Genomic DNA, 18,419 nt, shown 5'->3' on the forward strand with positions numbered 1-18,419 from the left:
CTGCTGTAGGGAGCCTGTGGATGGCTGGTCATCCTGTCAGTATTGCTCACCTTCCAGAGTTCATGCTCTGTGTGTTCTTCCTAAAAGAGCTAGAGAGGCACTAACTGATCCACACCTGTCACCTGCTCCTTCTCTAGAGGCTGAAAGTTCTGCTGCAGTCCCACTACAGCATGTCTATAAATGGGTATTATTCCCCCACTCCCACTCCTAACTTCAAGGCAAATCATAGTTTTTGTTCCTGAGCCAGAAGAAAACACACACACACACATACACACACACTCTCTCTTAACAGAACAGAGTAGGTGAAGAATCTGTGGGAAATAAATTCAATTATTTCAACATGATAAAAATTTATTGTCTTTCTGGCCTGTGGATTTAGCTCTGGTTGACTGAAGTCGCTAAGCAGAATGGATTTAAAGAGGTGATGAGTCCAGTCACCAGCATAGAGACGTCCTCTGCATCACCATCCACACACAAGGCTTCTGGTAGACATCAGGCAAAGCCCTCCACGTTAATATTCATCTGAATACGGATAATTAGGGTGGCTAGCGAGACTGAAAAGAGAATAATGTATCATATGAATGCAATGACTCCATTACTAGGGGGTAGTAAAGTGATTTCTGTGAAGCTGTCATTACTGTGAATGTTAAGAAGTTTATTTTCTGACTGGTTGTAGAATCTGCCTTTCTTCCCTTTATGAACATGGCTTCATAATATACGTATTTTCAAAATAATAAATTAATCATTCCCTTCTCTGGAAGGTAACACGTAAAACACACAAAGTCAAATATTCAAGCATATTCCTGTACATCTGTCAGCAGAGCAAAGAGATACTCTGATTATACTTTCTTTACTTATTGCCTACTACAGCCTACTGTATGCAATATATTTTGTAAGATTCAGAAATGGAAATTGTTGTATATGATACGGGGTCTAATATCCAAGGAGCTACAATGCATTAAAAAATTCTTATATAGAAATAACATGAAATATAAAGGAACAGATAAATGCCATCTTATTACATTTTTAATTGATAAGAATTACTGATGCTCGCTATTCTTCCTTTCTTTTATGTGGTTTCCTTTTTTATTCTTTATTTTCCTCTAAACTAAAAAAGAATTAACAACCTACCAATTTTTAAGCACTTATGAAGGGCCCCTGTGCTTATGCTTTTTCACACACTATCACTTGTTAAAATCTCCTATCACTTGTTAAAATCTCCACTGCCAGCAGTTTACATAACTTCCTGCTGGTTTTTTTTTTTTTTTTTTTTTTTTTTTGAGATGGAGCCTCACTCTCACCCAGGCTGGAGTGCAGTGGTGTGATCTCAGCTCACTGCTACATCCTCTGCCTCCCAGGTTCAAGCGATTCTCCTGCCTCAGCCTTTCAAGTAGCTGGGATTACAGGTAAGTGTCACCATGCCTGGCTAATTTTTGTATTTTTAGTAGAGACAGGGTTTCCCCATCTTGGCCAGGCTGGTCTCAAACTCCTGACCTCAGTCAATCCACCCACCTTGGCCTCCCAAAGTGCTAGGATTATAGGCGTGAGCCTGCGCCTGGCCGTAACTTCTCGCTTTTCCCTCATTACATGAATGACCGTCTATGAATCCTAGAACCTTAGACCATGAAAGAGTACTAAAGATCTGTCATCGGCTATAAATTGTATATAACAATGGAGCTTCTGCTTCCACACTCTTTCTTTGACTTTAATTTTTTAAAAATTCTCTGCCTTGAGATCTCCATATTGCAGGAAGTCAAAGACAAGCGCTCCTATTCACTCCCTAAGGAAGCCTTTCTGGAGGCAAAAGCAGAGTTTGGGGCATGAACAAACACGCAAGGAGAAGGAGGAAAAACATTTGAAATAATAAAAGATGCTGAACTGATAGGATCTAGCAAGCAATTCCATATGAAGGAGGTGGGAATTGGCACCTGGATCACAAAGTGGATGGAAATGTTTTTGGTTTGATAAGGAGCTGAGCAGGTTTGGGAGAATGTGATATGAGCACAGATCTGGAAACATCTCATGAGGTGACACAGCATGTCCAGTGGTGGAAACACCAGGCCTACACGGAAGGTGCAGATTTTGCAATGATGTGGGCTGCTCTGAAAAGTTCCATGGAATCAGGAGAGCAGAGGCACAGGTTGACCCACACTGATCCCTGTGCACTCACCCTGCCAGAGAACAGAGCTCTGGAGTGAATCCAGCAGGAGAGTTCCGGAAAGCTCCTGTCTCACCTCTGACTCACACTGGCCTCTGTCCCTCTGGCATGGAGGTCACTCTCAACACCCATCCTACATTTCTTCTCCAAAAATAAATTAGGTCACTCATTTACAAAGGAAACTTACCTATCACTGTTGAAATATCGGAGATTTCTGTTTAGGCCATCTATGGCTTTCATGTCCTCTGAAGTCAACTGGAATTCAAAAACCTATCACAGAAATAAAAAACTTTTATTATTTTTAGATTGCATAATTGCCAATTGTGAACCCACAAGTATATTAGACAGTAGGGTGCAGAGACAATACTTAAAATATTGGTAAGTTTTAAACAGTTATAGAAGTCATCTCTAAACACTCAGGTGGTCAATGAATATCACACAAAAAATAAGCAGAAATCCATTCCTAAATATTATATACTGAAACTGCACAAAACTGCAGACAAAGAGAAACTCTCAACAGAAAATGGAGAAGAAACAGAGCTGACATTGTGCACACACGATAGGGTCATATACTTAGAAGACCCATAAGAATCTAGAGGCAAATTTTTAAATAGCATAAGATTATGTAGTAAGTTCGATAGATATTGTTGAATTTCTATATCTCTTTAATAAACAGGTATAATGCAAACAACATTTGTTTTCAACATAATTCAAGGCAGGAGTTGTCTAAATACTAACAATTTCACGTTTAAAGTAAAGAGATAACAAGCTTGAAGTATAACTCACTCTCTAAATTTGAGAGACTTTAAATATCAAGATGTCACTAATTGCTAACACATTGAATTGAATAAATCTATAAATTGAATAAATCACTCCGTAATAGTGATACAGAGAATGAGAGAGAAAGAATAAAAAACATTAACAAGTTAACAATGAGTCTAAGTAAAAGGTGTTCACTACATTTTTCTTTTAACATTTCTATACATTAGAAAATCCACAAAAAAGGAAAACGCTATCAAGAGATTCTAGTAATTTTTAGTATTCTATGGATAAATATTTGAAAATATATACATATGGTTTAATGGAGAATGTTACAAAATTAATGAAATATATATTAAAAGGCCATTTAAATAGTTGGAAATTCATCATGGGTTGAAAGTCTCAATATTGTCACAAAGTCAGTTCTTTTCACATTGAGGTGCAGTTTCATTACAATATCCACCAAAGACTAAAGTATGTACTCTTTCATGGATGCTGATGTTTCAAAATTTCATAAAACAGAATAGTCAAGAATCATCAAAATATTATCAAATAAAATAAAGCGTTAGAATAAAAGTTGTACCATTCTGGTAGCAAGACCTTTCACTATTTAGACAGTACAGAAAAGTAAGTCAATTGAAGACAAAAGAGAGGCAAGATATTATTTGTGAATGTTTCATTTATGGTAGAGGTAAAAAATCAAGATATGTGAGCAAATGTGAACGCTTTTCAATAATTGTTGGTGGGACCTTTTGATATCAATTTAGAAATTCCATGTGCATATTTGGATTTTTATTTTACATTGAAAAAGAAATTCATTTGAATTTACAACTAATTTATAAGAGAATTACCAATTTTGCAAGATGACATATTAAAAGATTGTCACATTCCCAATGTAAGAAAAGACATGCCACTCATCAACCACAGGAAAGAGGCATGAATAATTTAACTACATGAAAAGTAGCAACTTTTGTTCATGAAAACATAACTACAGAGAAAAATCACAACACAGATGCAATTTGGGAGATGGTACTTCAATAATACATCTAAATCTCTAAAGGATTAATACCTAGAATACATATATGTATATATAATATGTGTAATCTATCATATATATCTTATTAAACTATAATATATGTATCTTTCCATCATATGTATTAACCTATCACATATATATTAATCCATCATATATTAATCAGTCAGATATATGAGATAGATTAATAAGAAATACTCCCTCCAGTCACATGTCCCTGTATCCACTTGCTTGGTTATATGAATTTCTAGTGCCTTCCAATAAGTGGTGGTGTCTGTTTACTCATCCCTTGAGTCTGGCCTGTCCTGTAACTTGCATTAGTGGGTAAGATTTGCCAGAAGCAATGGTGTGGCAACCCTGAGCCTAGACATGAAAAGGCTTTTGCATGTGTCCACTTACTGCCTTGGGATCATGCCATGTGGTGAGGTGAAGTCTGGACTGGATGGCTGGAGGTTGAACTATATGGAAGAGAAAATGGCACCCAGACAAATGTCCCATTGACATCTTGAAGTAGAGCTATCTCGTTATCCTGCAAACACGTGAGAGAGAGCCTAGCCAAGAACAGAACTTGACTAAGTTCAGGCTGAGGCCTTGCTAATTTTCTAACTAGAGAATCCTGAGCAAATAAGTGGTTTTCATTTTAAACCCCTATGTTGAGGGTGATTTGTTTAACAACTCTATTTAATAGTATAATTACGGTATCCTATACTTAAAAAAAAGACAAGCAACTAATAGTCAAAGACTTAGGCAGTACACAAACAGAAAACTTCAAGCGATGAAATACGTGACATTTTAACTGAGTGTACAAAGAAATGGAAATAAAAATTTCACAATGATTGGTAGACTAAAGAACACCTAATGCAACTCCTTATTTCACAACATGAAGAGGAGGCCAGGAGAGGTAGCTCACGCCTGTAATACCACTTTGGGAGGCCAAGGCAAATGGGTCGCCTGAGGTCAGGAGTTTGGAACCAGCCTGGCCAACATGGCGAAACACCCTCTTTACTAAAAGTTACAAAAATTAGCCAGGCGTGGTGGTAGGCGCCTGTAATCCCAGCTACTCACGAGGCTGAGGCAGGAGAATCATCCTGCCTGGGAGATAGAGCGAGACTCTGTTTCAAAAAAACCCCCAAACCCCCATCCTGGCCAACACAGTGAAACCCCATATCTACTAAAAAAAAAAAAAAAAAAAAACCCAAAAAATTAGCCGGGCGACGTGGCGGGCACCTGTAGTCCCAGCTACTCGGGAGTCTGAAGCAGGAGAATGGTGTGAACCCAGGAGGCGGAGCTTGCAGTGAGCTGAGATTGCGCCGCTGCGCTCCAGCCTGGGTGACAGAGCGAGACTCCGTCTCAAAAAAGAAAAACAAACAATAACAACAACAAACACCAAAACCAAACAAAAAACACAACATGAAAAAATGATGTTCCTGGTGCAGGGATGTAGATTGTCAACTTAATGCTGAAATCAAAAAAATCTCCATTTTTTTTTTTGGTCCCATCCTAATTCTCTCTACCTGTGCTGCATCTCCCGTGGTAGAGTAGATAGAAACCCTTATGATGCACGCATCATAAGGGTTTACAGGGAAATACAGGGAAATGGAGCTGGCCCAAGGGTGTCCTCAGAGCCTTACAAGAAGCACACGTGTGAAGGACACTGTGCAGGAGCCCTGAGGCCCACAGCCCCGCTCCTCACCTGCACGTTCTCTCTGATCCGTTGCTCATTGTAGCTCTTGGCCAGGACCACAACCCCGCGCTGCAGCTGGTAGCGCAGGGCAATCAGGGCTGGGGTTCGCTTGTGCTTTTTTGCCAAGGCACAAAGGACTGGGTCCTCCAAGAGAACCGGGGAGTTCTGGTCCACCCTGGAAGGAAAGGCAGAAATGCTGAGGCCCTGAGGCTGGGGATACAGTTTGTTAGGCGGCTCCCTAAACAGACTAAAGTTGTCCACTCTGCACCAGAGCGGCTCAAGCGAGGCCCCCAAGCACCACCATTAGCATCATCTGAGATCTCATCAGAAATGCAGTTCTCTCCTCTCTCTGAGCCACTTGAGACTACAGAAAACTGAGAATGCTCTGACTAAAAAATTTTCTGCAAAATGGAGGTTTATGTAAAGGTCCCATTGTTTTTATTACCATCGTTTGTCTCGCTGAGATCCCAGAGCACTATAGGCAACCAGAACAGTATCTTTTGACTTGCAGAAATCTAGCAGTTTACTCTGGTTGAAATACGGATGACATTCTACCTGCAGTTGACCAAAAGAGAGAAGCATCAATTTATATGAAATAATTGTGTTAATATAAAAAAGGTGAAAGTGAAGAAGCTGAATAATAATCCGTATAGTATTATATCTGAGCTAAGGATATTATTGTCAAGTAATAATCTTTTTCATAGAAATAAATTTCATATCCATATCTCCTAAAAGTATAAATAGAAATGCCATTTCTGAACAGAAGCTTATCTATGAATCAGATCCTGGCTTCCAAAGACCTTTGATAACTAGAAGGAGATGTAACAAATTCCATATCTGGGATACAGTAAGATTCTTAGAGCCTTTGACATCAGATTGTGCCAGAAAGCAAGAATTTGGTCAAGGACTCATGGGGGCAAGTCTGAAAGACAAAAGCACTACTTTCAAAGAAATGTCACTGGTGATGCTTGGATAGATTTCAGCATCGAGAAAAAAATTTACCCGTTGGGTAAGAATAAGCACTAACAAAAATTAATACAATTAATTAAAAATCTTAAGGAAAAATGTCCAAGTCCATAGTCATGCGTGAGATAATGAGAGAATAAGAAAGAACAAAATAATTTGCCTCTACCATTGGTGGTTATTACAGTAATTTCTTTATCAGGAAATTAATATTTAGAGGAAAGTATTAAACTTTTACTTTGTCTCTGAGAAATATTTGTTCTTCATTTTGATTTGGTGAAAGATTTTTTTTCATAGTAAAATGTCACATAAGAATAGTTAAATAAGTTTTTAAAATTGAAAATGATTATCTAAAACTCCAAAAAATAATAAATACAATAATAACCACAAAATACAAAAATATTAGTGATGTATACACAATCATATGTGAAAATTTGTCATGGAATATGACTTCTTCTGTCAAGAATTATCACCCAGTGGATTATTAGTAATTGCTGAATGGAAAACATATGATTATAAAGAACAGATCATCTCACAACTCATTTCCATTCTGTTTTAAAAGGGAGTGCCATAAAAGACATTTCCATTAGACAATGGGAATTCAAATATAGACTGGATGTTAAACGACATGAGGGCATTGTAGTTAGTTTTCTTAGATACAATAATTATACTGTAACTGGAAGAATATCTTCAGTCCTGTGACATAATATTTAGGCCTATAGAGGTGAATTGTCATCTTTCTGATTTATTTTGAAGAGGTTTTGAAAATATTATATGTATTTATGCAGATATACCCACATAAATATTTGCCACAAATATTTGGCAATGTGGCAAAGTGTTAACAATTTTTAATATAAATGATAATGTTGAATCGTGTATTATTTTTACCAAATTTCCTGAAAGTTTGAAAATTGTCATAATAAAAAAATTGAAGGATTAATATTAAAACCGCATTAATTTTCTTAATGTTTCTGTTTTAATATGATGGAACTGTATCATTATGCCAAATTCACAAATTTTATATACTTCATATTTCAATTATAGATCTTTACTCATTGGCTCTAGGTTGTATAAAAGTAAGAATACAAAAGTGTAAATTAGTAAAAAGGTAGAGTGACTTTAATTTTTAATTTTTTTGTGACATTTGGGGGAAGTCAATTTGATCAAGGAGCCCTGGAATCAACAATAACTCAGGGGGAAGAAAAGGACTTATTCCTAAGCTATGAAAAATCCATGCATAGGATAGATGTGTTTAAACAATTGATTGGATGACAGACCCCAAAGAGAAGTAGCAGACTAAGATACGGGCAATGATAGGTCAGGTCTATGTTCTGCTAAAATTCCTCAGTGTTGATTTCATCCACTGTGAACAGTTATCTCCATAAACAGGTAATCTTTCTTTTCTCTCTTTCTTTTCTTTCTTTTCCCTCCCTCCCTCCCTCCCTTCCTTCCTTCCTTCCTTCTTTCTTTCTTCTTTCTTCTTTCTTTCTTTCTTTCTTTTTTGAGACAGAGTTTCACTCTTGTTGCCCAGGCTGGAGTGCAATAGCATGACCTTGACTCACCACAATCTCTGCCTCCCGGGTTCAAGCGATTCTCCTGCCTCAGCCTCCCAAGTAGCTGGGATTACAGGTGTGTGCCACCACACCCAGCTAATTTTTTGTATTTTTAGTAGAGAAGGGATTTCTCCATGTTGGTCAGGCAGGTCTCGAACTCCCAACCTCAGGGGATTCGCCTGCCTCGGCCTCCCAAACTGCTGGGATTACAGGCGTGAGCCACCGCACCCAGCCTAATTTTTCGCTTTCTGACATGGATGACCTTCATTGTCTGCAGCTAATTTTTAGTATATCTATGCCCCGGTCAAGAATTCTTGAAATATCAAGAAGAGGCATTCAGGCATCCAAATTCCATGTAAACCCCTAGTACCTCTCTTCCCTTATTCTAACTCTCTGTTTATGTACAGCTCATTTCATCTTTTCATAGCTTCATATCTACACACCGTTCCCTCCAAATCACCTTCACCCATGAACTCTCTGGTCATCTTTCATAGCTTAGAGGTAAGTCCACCTTTCCTTGAGTTCTAATTGATGATTCCAGGCCTCCTTGATCAAATGGACCTCCCCTAAATATTACACATGATTCGATATTAAACTCATTCCAATTTTTCCCTAATACTTTTCCAAGCAGGGTACAAATAAGAAATCTTCATGCCTTTCTTGACAGAAGCTTTGCTCTCTAGAATCTTCTGCTTCACAAAGATAAGTGGGACAAAACAAATAGATATTTGGCAAAAGGACAGGAAGAGGGGCATGAAGAACCGAAAGGAGAGGAGGCCAAGGGAGCTCACCTGGTTGCAGACGGGCTTGTACTTGAGTCCTGGCTTGTTGAGGATCATCTCCAGTAGCCTGTGGTTAAAGTTTGACACCCCGATGGACTTGGCCAAACCTGCATCCTTACACTTCTCCATGGCCTGGGGAGAAAGGGGTTGTGAGGAATTATTTGTGCAGTTGGCTTATCACGATAAATGCAAGACAGAAATGTGAGAGCAACAACTTTCAAAATATGACAATGAAAATAGCTAGCAGTGATTGTCAAGAAGAGAAAAATTCAAATAGCAAATAGGGGAAGAAGATAGTGGCAGCAAGAGTAAGAATTTCTATCTCTTCCTTAGGAAAATGGATAGATTAATGCACAGGCAAGGGAAGAGATTCCTGTTCTCCTTTCCCCCAAGTCTTGTGCCCCACTCTCTAAACATTCCTCTCATGTGTTTTTCCCTTCATCTCACCAAAACTACTCTTGTAGTTTCTGAATGTCTAGATCTAATGGTGCATATTCCATTCTTTCCTATTGAATCTGGGAAACAGACTTTCTCTTTTTGTCATCCTTCTCTGTGTCCTCTCCACCAAGCACTCACCTCCCAAGTGGTACAGAGATCCACTATGTCAAATATTATTTTTCCATTTTCATCTCTTGGTGAAAGTTCCTCACCTGGCTGAAATAGAAGCAGTCATTTTAATGATGTCACAAATTAACTTCCCCACCCATAGCTGTGATCCCAGATACCTTTAAGGACACTCATCCTCCATGAGACAGGTGGTACAATGCTCCAGAAAGTGATGTGTACTGTGTGTTTTACATATGAAGGTGTAAGGAATGTATTCAGGAGATAGGCTTCCTCTAATCTCTTACAAATGTTATATGTATGGAAAAGGACCATTTTCTACATCTTAATCGAGTTTCATAGTTGACTTATGTCACTTTATTCTGCCCTTATAATTTCCTCTGTTGAAGTACCTCTCTTTGATTTGGAAATACCTTGATATCCTAAAATAATGGATAGTACTCTTGTACCTGGTGGGATTATCAGACCAACTGAAGATTTGATAGTCTATGGGTAGGACTGTGAATCACATAGTGTCAGCAGAAGTTGGGAGACCCAGAGGAGCTCTCTTAGGGTGATGACCATGAGCCTTGAACTGCTCCAAAGCCATAATGGCCACCAATGAAAAAGTTCGGGTCAACAATAATAAAAAAAAATGTTGGAGTTTAGAGATAAGAATAGACAAAGGATACATTTTTGTAGACTATTTCATATCCTTAAATGTAGCCATATCTTTGACTTCCCATTTTACATAACTCAGTAAAATCTTTTGCATTAACTAGCCTAAGTAGTTTCCTGTAACTTTAAATCAAAAGTTATACACTACACAGTAATTCATGGCTAAACACAGCTTCAAACTCTATTGTGAAAGAAGAGGCGGCAGAATAATAAAGCTTTGCAAGTCCACATGAAGGGTTTCTAATTTAAGAACCATGCATAGTGGCTTCTGCCAAATCTGCCTCAGCTTGAAATGGGGAGAGATGGTGGAAACTCATTGTGTACCACATGTGCAGCAGTTTTGTTGGGCATCACAACTGCATGAAACTCTGTGTCTGTGAACATTCCAAGAGATGGACTCAAAAGCCATAACTAAGACAGTGCCTTGAAAAAGACTATTGTAATTTCCTCAAGTTTTCAAAGAAGAGGATTTGAGGTTGCTGTACTCTCTTCTCTTATAGGTATGCATTAGAGAAGTAGGATTCAAAATTTACTCAAAAGAAAGGAAATTAGGTGTTATACTTATGGTTCTTCTTCCATGTAATAATCCCTACATCCTCCTAAGAAAAAGCTCTGTTCAACTATCCATATAAACAATGGTTATAATGACAGCAGAAGTGCAATTTTATGCTCATACTCAAACTGTATACCTTTAGAGACACTGGAGAATGAATGAGATAGAGGTCAACATAGTCCAATTGAGCATTTTTCAGCGAGTTTTCCAAGGCTGGTCGGACTAACTCTGGTCGATGAAAAGTGGACCAAAGCTGCAGAGGTTAAAGAATGGAGGTGATTTTGAATGAATACTTGAACAAATCTTATTAGTTTGTGCCATCTAATATTTAGACATTTTCCTACTGCTTCAAAATTTATGACCACTGGCAACATATTCTCTTCCTTCTCATGATTCCTTTGGCTCTGACCTATCCTTATGAACTGTATTATATGTTGGATGTATAGTTTGTACATCTACTGAATAATAGGAGTAAATTCTTAAAATGTAAAAATTAGTATCAAGTAACAACCCTGCTGTTACCTGAATTATCTTCGGTAGAGTTTACAACTCATTTTAACAGTCTAATTCTTCTATGCATTCAACCCAATGCTTAAGAATAGCTATTTATGTTGCTTAGAAACTAAAGCAACCTAAAAGGGGGGTAAAACAAGTTTTGAACATGTTCACTATGCTGGACACAACTTAGGACAATTTAAGTATCTATTATTTAATACTCCCACAGCATTCTTTTTTTTTTTTTTTTGTTTTTTTTTTTTTTGTGTCTGAGACAGAGTCTTGCTCTGCCTCCGGGGCTGGAGTGCAGTGGCCGGATCTCAGCATCTCAGCTCACTGCAAGCTCCGCCTCCCGGGTTTCCGCCATTCTCCTGCCTCAGCCTCCCAAGTAGCTGGGACTACAGGCGCCGCCACCTCGCCCGGCTAGTTTTTCGTATTTTTTAGTAGAGACGGGGTTTCACCGTGTTAGCCAGGATGGTCTGGATCTCCTGACCTCGTGATCCGCCCGTCTCGGCCTCCCAAAGTGCTGGGATTACAGGCTTGAGCCACCACGCCCGGCTTATATTGCTTTCTATCTCACTGATAAAGATAGCAATTGAGAGAATAATAAGAAATCTTAGAAAATTATCCAGGAGATAAGAAAAACCATAGCATGATTATCGTTCTCTGTGATTCTATACCGCATGTCAAATCACACTGATGGCAGCTGGAGCTCAAAAAAGTAAAGGGACTTTCAGGTCATAAATTGGAACGCAGTCAAAATGAAAAGTGATCATCATTCCCTGAGTTTGATTTCAGTTTTAATATGTGAATAGGTGTGAATAAATTTGAACCCAGAAGCAAAATTCACCCACAACTACAGATCCAGTCATAGAACTGTCATCTTCACACAATCACATTAAGTGTATGTGCACACAAGCTCATCACAGGCACAGTACCTTTGAAGTGTAGAATATGTCTTCTCTCTTCACAGTGCCATCTGCAATCTTGCTTCGGATGGCCAGTCCAACCTGCTCCTCATTATTGTACAAATGAGCAGAATCTATATGGCGGAACCCAGCTTCTATTGCTAATTTTGTGACCTCCAAAGCTTTACTTCTGGGAACCTGGAGAAGCAACCAAAGGTAGTATCTGGTGATCAGTGTGGCTGAGAGGTAGTTCAGGCACAAGCCTTCACTTTTACAAGAATCAGCTTTTCCTCCTGTCTGTATGTGGGGTGAAAATCCCATCTCAGTTTGCCTGGGTCTTTCCTGGTTAGTAATCAAGGTTGAGCATTCCAGAAACACCTTCAGTCCCAGGAAATCTCTGGTTGATCACTATTATGGAGGTACCAAACAACACCCTCAGATTCAGTGATTTGTTGGAAAAGTTAACAGGACTCAAATAGTCCTAATTATTTTTTAATATAGTGACATTATACATGGTAAAAATCACACAGAGTATAGAAGGGAAACAGTTCAAGCTCATATGAGTTCTCTCCCAGTGATATTACACAGAACGTTCACTCAGACTTCCTCCAACATCATGTTTGGGAAATGCTGTCTACAAGAGACGTTATTCGGTGTCTCAGTTCTTGAGATTTTGAGTGGGTGCTAGTTACACCGACCCGACTAGCATTCACATGGGAGATAATGCATCTGTGAGTAGTAGTCTATTATGTCAAGTCTTTTCTGCACAGCCATTCTGGCTACACAACAGAACTGAACACTAGGAGTAAAGACGTATACTCTGAGGATATCGGTTTATACATTAAAAATTCACCAAAATCTGTAAGAATTTAGTAAGGTACCTTTCTGCCCTAAAAAAATAAGGCTATCTCTTTCAGGAAAGATAGAATCCCAGTGAAATTTAAAATTACTGACTTATTGAACAAATTCGGATAAAGATTTGAAGGGTATTTTTTTAATGACAAAAATATAAACTGTTTTCCATTTTTACATGTATTTAAGAAGCTTTCTTTTTTCGTTGAAATTACAAGGAACTAGATACCAACTCAAAGGTTTACCAAGGCTGCCGCTTCAGTGGTGTCCTTATTTTCACTTCCAGACCATGCCAATTTATATTAAAAATTAAACCATTTTTGTCAATGGTCTAGAAAATGTATCCTGGTAGATCATCACAACTTATCGATAAAGTGAGACTCAAATTTCGATAATTAGTCGCTATTCACACACTTAGTAGCCTGAGGACAGTCTTGGGATACAAGTTTTCTTCCAGTAGTTCTATCTAGAAAATTAGGTATCTATTTTGTTCACTTTTGTGTCATAAGACCGCTCCTACCACTTTGATACAAATATGATGCATACGAAAAGGACTAAGAATTTAGGCTTTCCTTTGTTAGGTTCTAGATTTTACTTAAAATGAGGTTGTATTTTTTCTTTCAGGAAGTTTTTTTTTTAAAGTGAAAGTAGTACAGTGGAAACTCTAGTCCAGGTCCAGTAATATTGGGTGGCGCTCACCAACACCCATCAGAATAGTGATACTCTGCCAACAGTTTTGTAAACACTATATCTAGTAATTTTTACTATAACTATTTCTCTTGATTGTATGTTCTTCCAAGAAGGAAAGATTTCTTCAGTTACAGAAACAGAGAAATCACTCCTATTGCAATTAATCTCCACCAGAGGGAGCTGACGGACACTGTTCTTCAATGCTGAGTTTTACATTTCTGCTAAGCTGGGAAGTAGACAGGAACAGAAGAAACCGTGCACAATATAAAAATAAGCAGTACGTGACCATAGGAACGGACCTCAATGCTGAACAAGGATTGACTACTTGTTTTCTTCTAGCCTAGGAAACCTAGACCTGTGAGTCATTCAGAGTAAGGCAGGAGCACAAACCTTACAACCCAAGATGGGTTTCATTTCTACTAGGTTTATTCTTTTGAAATCTCAAAACTAAAAGAAATTATTCTTACCTCTGGAGGTGCATAGGTGCCAAATCCCAATACAGGCATGAAGTGGCCATCATTTAGCTTCACACACTGGTGTTTGGAATCCATTTCCTGTCACTGGTCTGACTAGCAAATGTTTGCTTCTTCTTCCCCTCAGAGATTACAGAAGCAGTGGGCAGGAAATGGCCCCCTGCAAAGGGACTAATGATTAACCAATGACATGTAGGAGGAGGTACATAGGCACTTTTATACGGTCTGTGGAGAAAATTTCATCCAGTTCACTTGTTTCTTATCAAAGGTAATTCCTAAGTAAATTATTATAATATATGGTTATAATAAACTCATTAATTTTTATCTGAAGTATTTTCTATTTGAAATCTCTATATTACTTAAATTATTAAAAAAGATTTCTAGAACAAACAGCAACCATACGTTAGACTATAAAACCTCCAGCGACAAATACCTTTTTTTGTTTATGCCATGACAATGCCCCTTCTTTATATCGCATCATTTGAAATAATTAACCATCTTACCTCTTTCTCTCACATACATATAATTTAAAGGAATGACTAATGAAAATTTTAAAATTGTTGGCCCTCAATAAAAACTTAAAGTTAAAACTGTAAAAATATTTCCCTTTTTACATTTTCAATCAGAAAATTTATTTTGATTTTTCTTTCTTTGCATTGTAAGAGAAAGATTCATGTCTGATAAAGGTGCAGTCCTGATAAAGCTGTAATCCTGATGAGGGTGCAAGTAAAAAAGAAATTCTGAGGCAGTTTTTCTTGGAGTGTTAATTATTAAGTTTTTGGAGTTTGGACATCATTTAATATATGCAAGCAGTGCCTTAATAGTATTTGTTCTTCGACCAGATTTATTAGAGACTATCTTGAAGTAACTAGCCAAAAAACTGATAACTACTTTATATAATTTTCCATCTTGCTAAACATTATTTGTAAAGAAAAACTGGAAATTAATTATATATAAATGCATGAATAATTTTCATAGGGGATAGTTTTCACTTGTTTCTTCCTTTGGAGGGCATATTAGAACATGACGAATGTAGTTCCAACAATACATTTCAACATCTTGGAGCTGTCAGAATTTGCAATGCCCTGATTGCTTCTATTTACTTTTCCTCAAACAATAACCAAAAAGTAAGTTGAGAAATAGGTAAATTATTATACATTGATACAATATAATATAAAATCATTGAACGCTTTTCAGCAACATGGTGAACCAAAGGCCCCTACTTGTCTCATGGACGCATCAAGAAGTAATCTGAAGTTGACCAAAATAAACTTATTTATTTATGGGGGAGCTGAGTAGAAATGTAGTTTGATGTCAAGGGCAAGAGATTAGGGGAAGAGATGTACAATAGTCCATCTAACCCATTGAGGGGCCAGGCTGGTCATAAACTCCTGGCCTCAAACAATCCACTCGCCTTAGCCTTCCAAAGTTCTGGGATTACAGACATTAGCCACTGCACCCAGCCAGGCTCTGAGAAATCTTATAATTACAAAACTAAAGGTGATAATTATGCAAGTAAATATACTGGCATAAGGAAAGATTTTTTTTCTCAACATGATTTTTAACGTTTTCACACACTCATTGACATTCCCACACAGAGTTTCCCAGTTCCACATCTTGAACAGGTTCTTTTACTAAACCTTGGCCTATGTCCAGATGTATGCAGTAAGAGGGAAGGGAAGAAGAAAGACAAAGATCTTGGCACTGATGGACCTCAGTTGTGTAAATACCAATACAGAGGCCGTGCATGATTCCTTCGTTGCCATTGTCCAGGTCATGTTTGCTAATTCCCTGATTCTGGTTCATGATTTCCCTTTAACTTTTCTGGTTTGCATACCATGCAGATACCCCTGCAGGTGCAAAGAGAATTTTCTTTCCTCACCCTTCTGAAGTTTTGATGACTTGATTACATAAGACACACTGACAATGGAATAATTAACATTAAAATGCATATAAATTTATATACATGTACATGGAGCAGCAATTATGAGACTCCAAGCAGGACCAGATGATTGAAGATTTAATCACATCCTGAGCTACAGAGAGAATAGGGGCTTGGGGTCTCTCGGGGAGGTGGGGTCTCCGGTAATGGGGGAGAGGGAGAGGTACTCATGGCGAGCCCAGGCTGTCCCCACACTGATGTGAGTCTCTCAGGGCTCCCCAGACTGCCCTCAGGAGGATAGACAGTGGCCTATGGAGAAGTTTCTCAGTCAAACCTTTAAAGTATGAGGATCTTAGTCTATTTTTTCCTGAAGTTAATCGTTCCTTGATCCAATTAGGCAGATTAAGGCGGGCCTCAGAGAAAGGCTTTTGCCTCTGTTCACTTCACTAAGGTACATTTCCTCAGCACTTGCAAATCTCTGCCGGAGAAGAAAGCTTTTCAGGGCTATTTCTGTGTCTGCAGCCTCTCTGAATTGTAGCCCCTCTTAATAGCAAGATCAAAATATACCAAAAAAGTACATTTTGAGTGGCACATCTTGTTTTACTGCACCCTGTATAACAAGTCTTAAAAACTAAGAGTGCACCATAAGCTCCTCAGCTGGGGGCCCCACTCCTGCCTGCTGGGAAGGCAGGTACCACCCTCAGACACACTGGACAAGAGCATCAATAAATGAAATGATTTTAAAACAAATGGTTCTATTTTATATGCCTCCTTCCAACCACCTGGCACAAAAGTAAAACACTGTGCAACTCAGAACAAGTACAATAATCCAGGCTGGTGACTGGAAGGTCTAGCACGCCATCGAAGTCCTCTAGTCATCGTGAGTCAGCAAGACTCACAATGAGACTGGAGTTAACACTTTCAAGACACTTCTAGATGAACAATGTCTAGTGTTAATGCCTTAAAGAAGGTGGAGGAGAAATGTCTGCACCTGACAGCAGAAGGGTCTGTTCTACTCATCACTGCAGACCAGGCATCTGAAGCTCTTCTTGCCTTATTTAACCTTGAGGTAAATAGTCACTTGCTTCAATGGCAAATATTTTCAACTTCCACACTATTCACAAAGCAAAGATAACAGCATTTAAACCACATGTGCTCTTAATCTCTCCCGGCCCTGCCTCTATGTATGAACAAATTTAAGTTACTTGCCTATCCCCCAGTGAGATATCTATTCTATTTAAAAATCGTATTGAGGACTATGTTGGACTGGAGAGAAAATCAGCTCAAAAACAGGTACTGCACTTTGCTGATGACCTGCCTTGCATTTAACCCTTTTCCCATTTACCCCGAGAATACTCACCAGTGGCACTTGTGGCAGCAGTTTACCCTGAGAAAACTTTGTCACGAAATATCTCGCTTTTATGATTATGATTATGATTATCTGAGACAGATTTTTGGCCTGTCGCCCAGGCTGGAGTGCAGTGGCTCTATATCAGCTCACTGCAACCTCCACCTCCCAGGTTCAAGTGATTCTACATGCCTCAGCCTCCTGAGTAACGGGGACTATAGGCACACGCCACCATATCTGGCTAATTTTTGTATTTTCATTAGAGACGAGGTTTCACCACCATTCACTGGCCAGACGAGGTTGGCCAGACTGGTCTCGAGCTCCCAACCTCAAGTGATCCACCTGCCTCAGCCTCCCAAAGTGTTGGGATTAAACGCATGAGCCACCACACCTGGCTTCTTCTTATTTTTGAATCACTCTAGTATGTTGACTTTGGAAACAAAAGACATCATTCCATTGATAGCTTTCTGTTTTTGTAGTGGTATTTCCATTTACAAAATACAGTAATCATATTTTCAGATCACTGACAATGTCACATCTTAGAAAACGTAGCTTTCTTACCTGTGATATTCACATCCTTCTTGAACAGTTGCTGCCTGAAGATTCATTTCATGAATCGATTTTTCAAAATAGATGATTCTGATGGTTCAAACAATTCTGATCTTAGTTCTGTTTAGAAATAACTCTAAGAACAGTTTTTATAGTTATTTTTACAGTGAAAATCGGTCAGATTTGCTTCAGTCTCAAAGAACATGTTAACGTAAAACTAAATGAGCACTGGCAGTCAGCTGCGCCTTTTTTTTTTTTTTTTTTTTTTTCTTTTTTCTCTAAAGGGAACAGAATTAAATGTTTGGTTAGTTTCAATGGCAATCAAAACCATCCTGCCATTTTACTATGGGGAATGTTTGGCAAAAACCAAACTCCTTGCCCAGACAGACAGGCAATTAAATGAACTTTAATGTTTTACCCATTGTCTTCAGAAATCCATCCAAAAGACAAACCTTGCATTTCCATACTAGGACAAAGTGATTTGGTGCCAGTCTCTTAAGAATAAAGTACTTAGCT

At 38.4% G+C, this 18,419-nt stretch overlaps 1 protein-coding gene and 1 non-coding gene across 2 annotated transcripts; one reads left to right on the forward strand and one right to left on the reverse strand.

Annotated features, from left to right (window-relative positions):
* Nucleotides 1-330: 330 nt before the first annotated feature.
* On the reverse strand, nt 331-14,271 carry LOC111528130 (aldo-keto reductase family 1 member C3 homolog). The gene is made up of 9 exons (XM_026454792.1): nt 14,119-14,271; nt 12,140-12,307; nt 10,843-10,959; nt 9,509-9,586; nt 8,942-9,064; nt 6,080-6,189; nt 5,644-5,809; nt 2,346-2,428; nt 331-554 (listed from the first exon to the last, which is right to left on the reverse strand). The coding sequence occupies exons 1-9, from the start codon at nt 14,200-14,202 to the stop codon at nt 512-514; spliced, it is 972 nt and encodes a 323-aa protein (XP_026310577.1). The 5' UTR covers nt 14,203-14,271; the 3' UTR covers nt 331-511.
* An 822-nt stretch (nt 14,272-15,093) lies between these two features.
* LOC111528131 lies at nt 15,094-15,228 on the forward strand. Its single transcript, XR_002726875.2, has one exon. It is a non-coding gene; the product is annotated as a U8 small nucleolar RNA (small nucleolar RNA).
* Nucleotides 15,229-18,419: the final 3,191 nt, after the last annotated feature.

The sequence above is a fragment of the Piliocolobus tephrosceles genome, chromosome 9, assembly GCF_002776525.5.
Source record: "Piliocolobus tephrosceles isolate RC106 chromosome 9, ASM277652v3, whole genome shotgun sequence".
Classification (NCBI taxonomy): Eukaryota; Metazoa; Chordata; class Mammalia; order Primates; family Cercopithecidae; genus Piliocolobus; species Piliocolobus tephrosceles.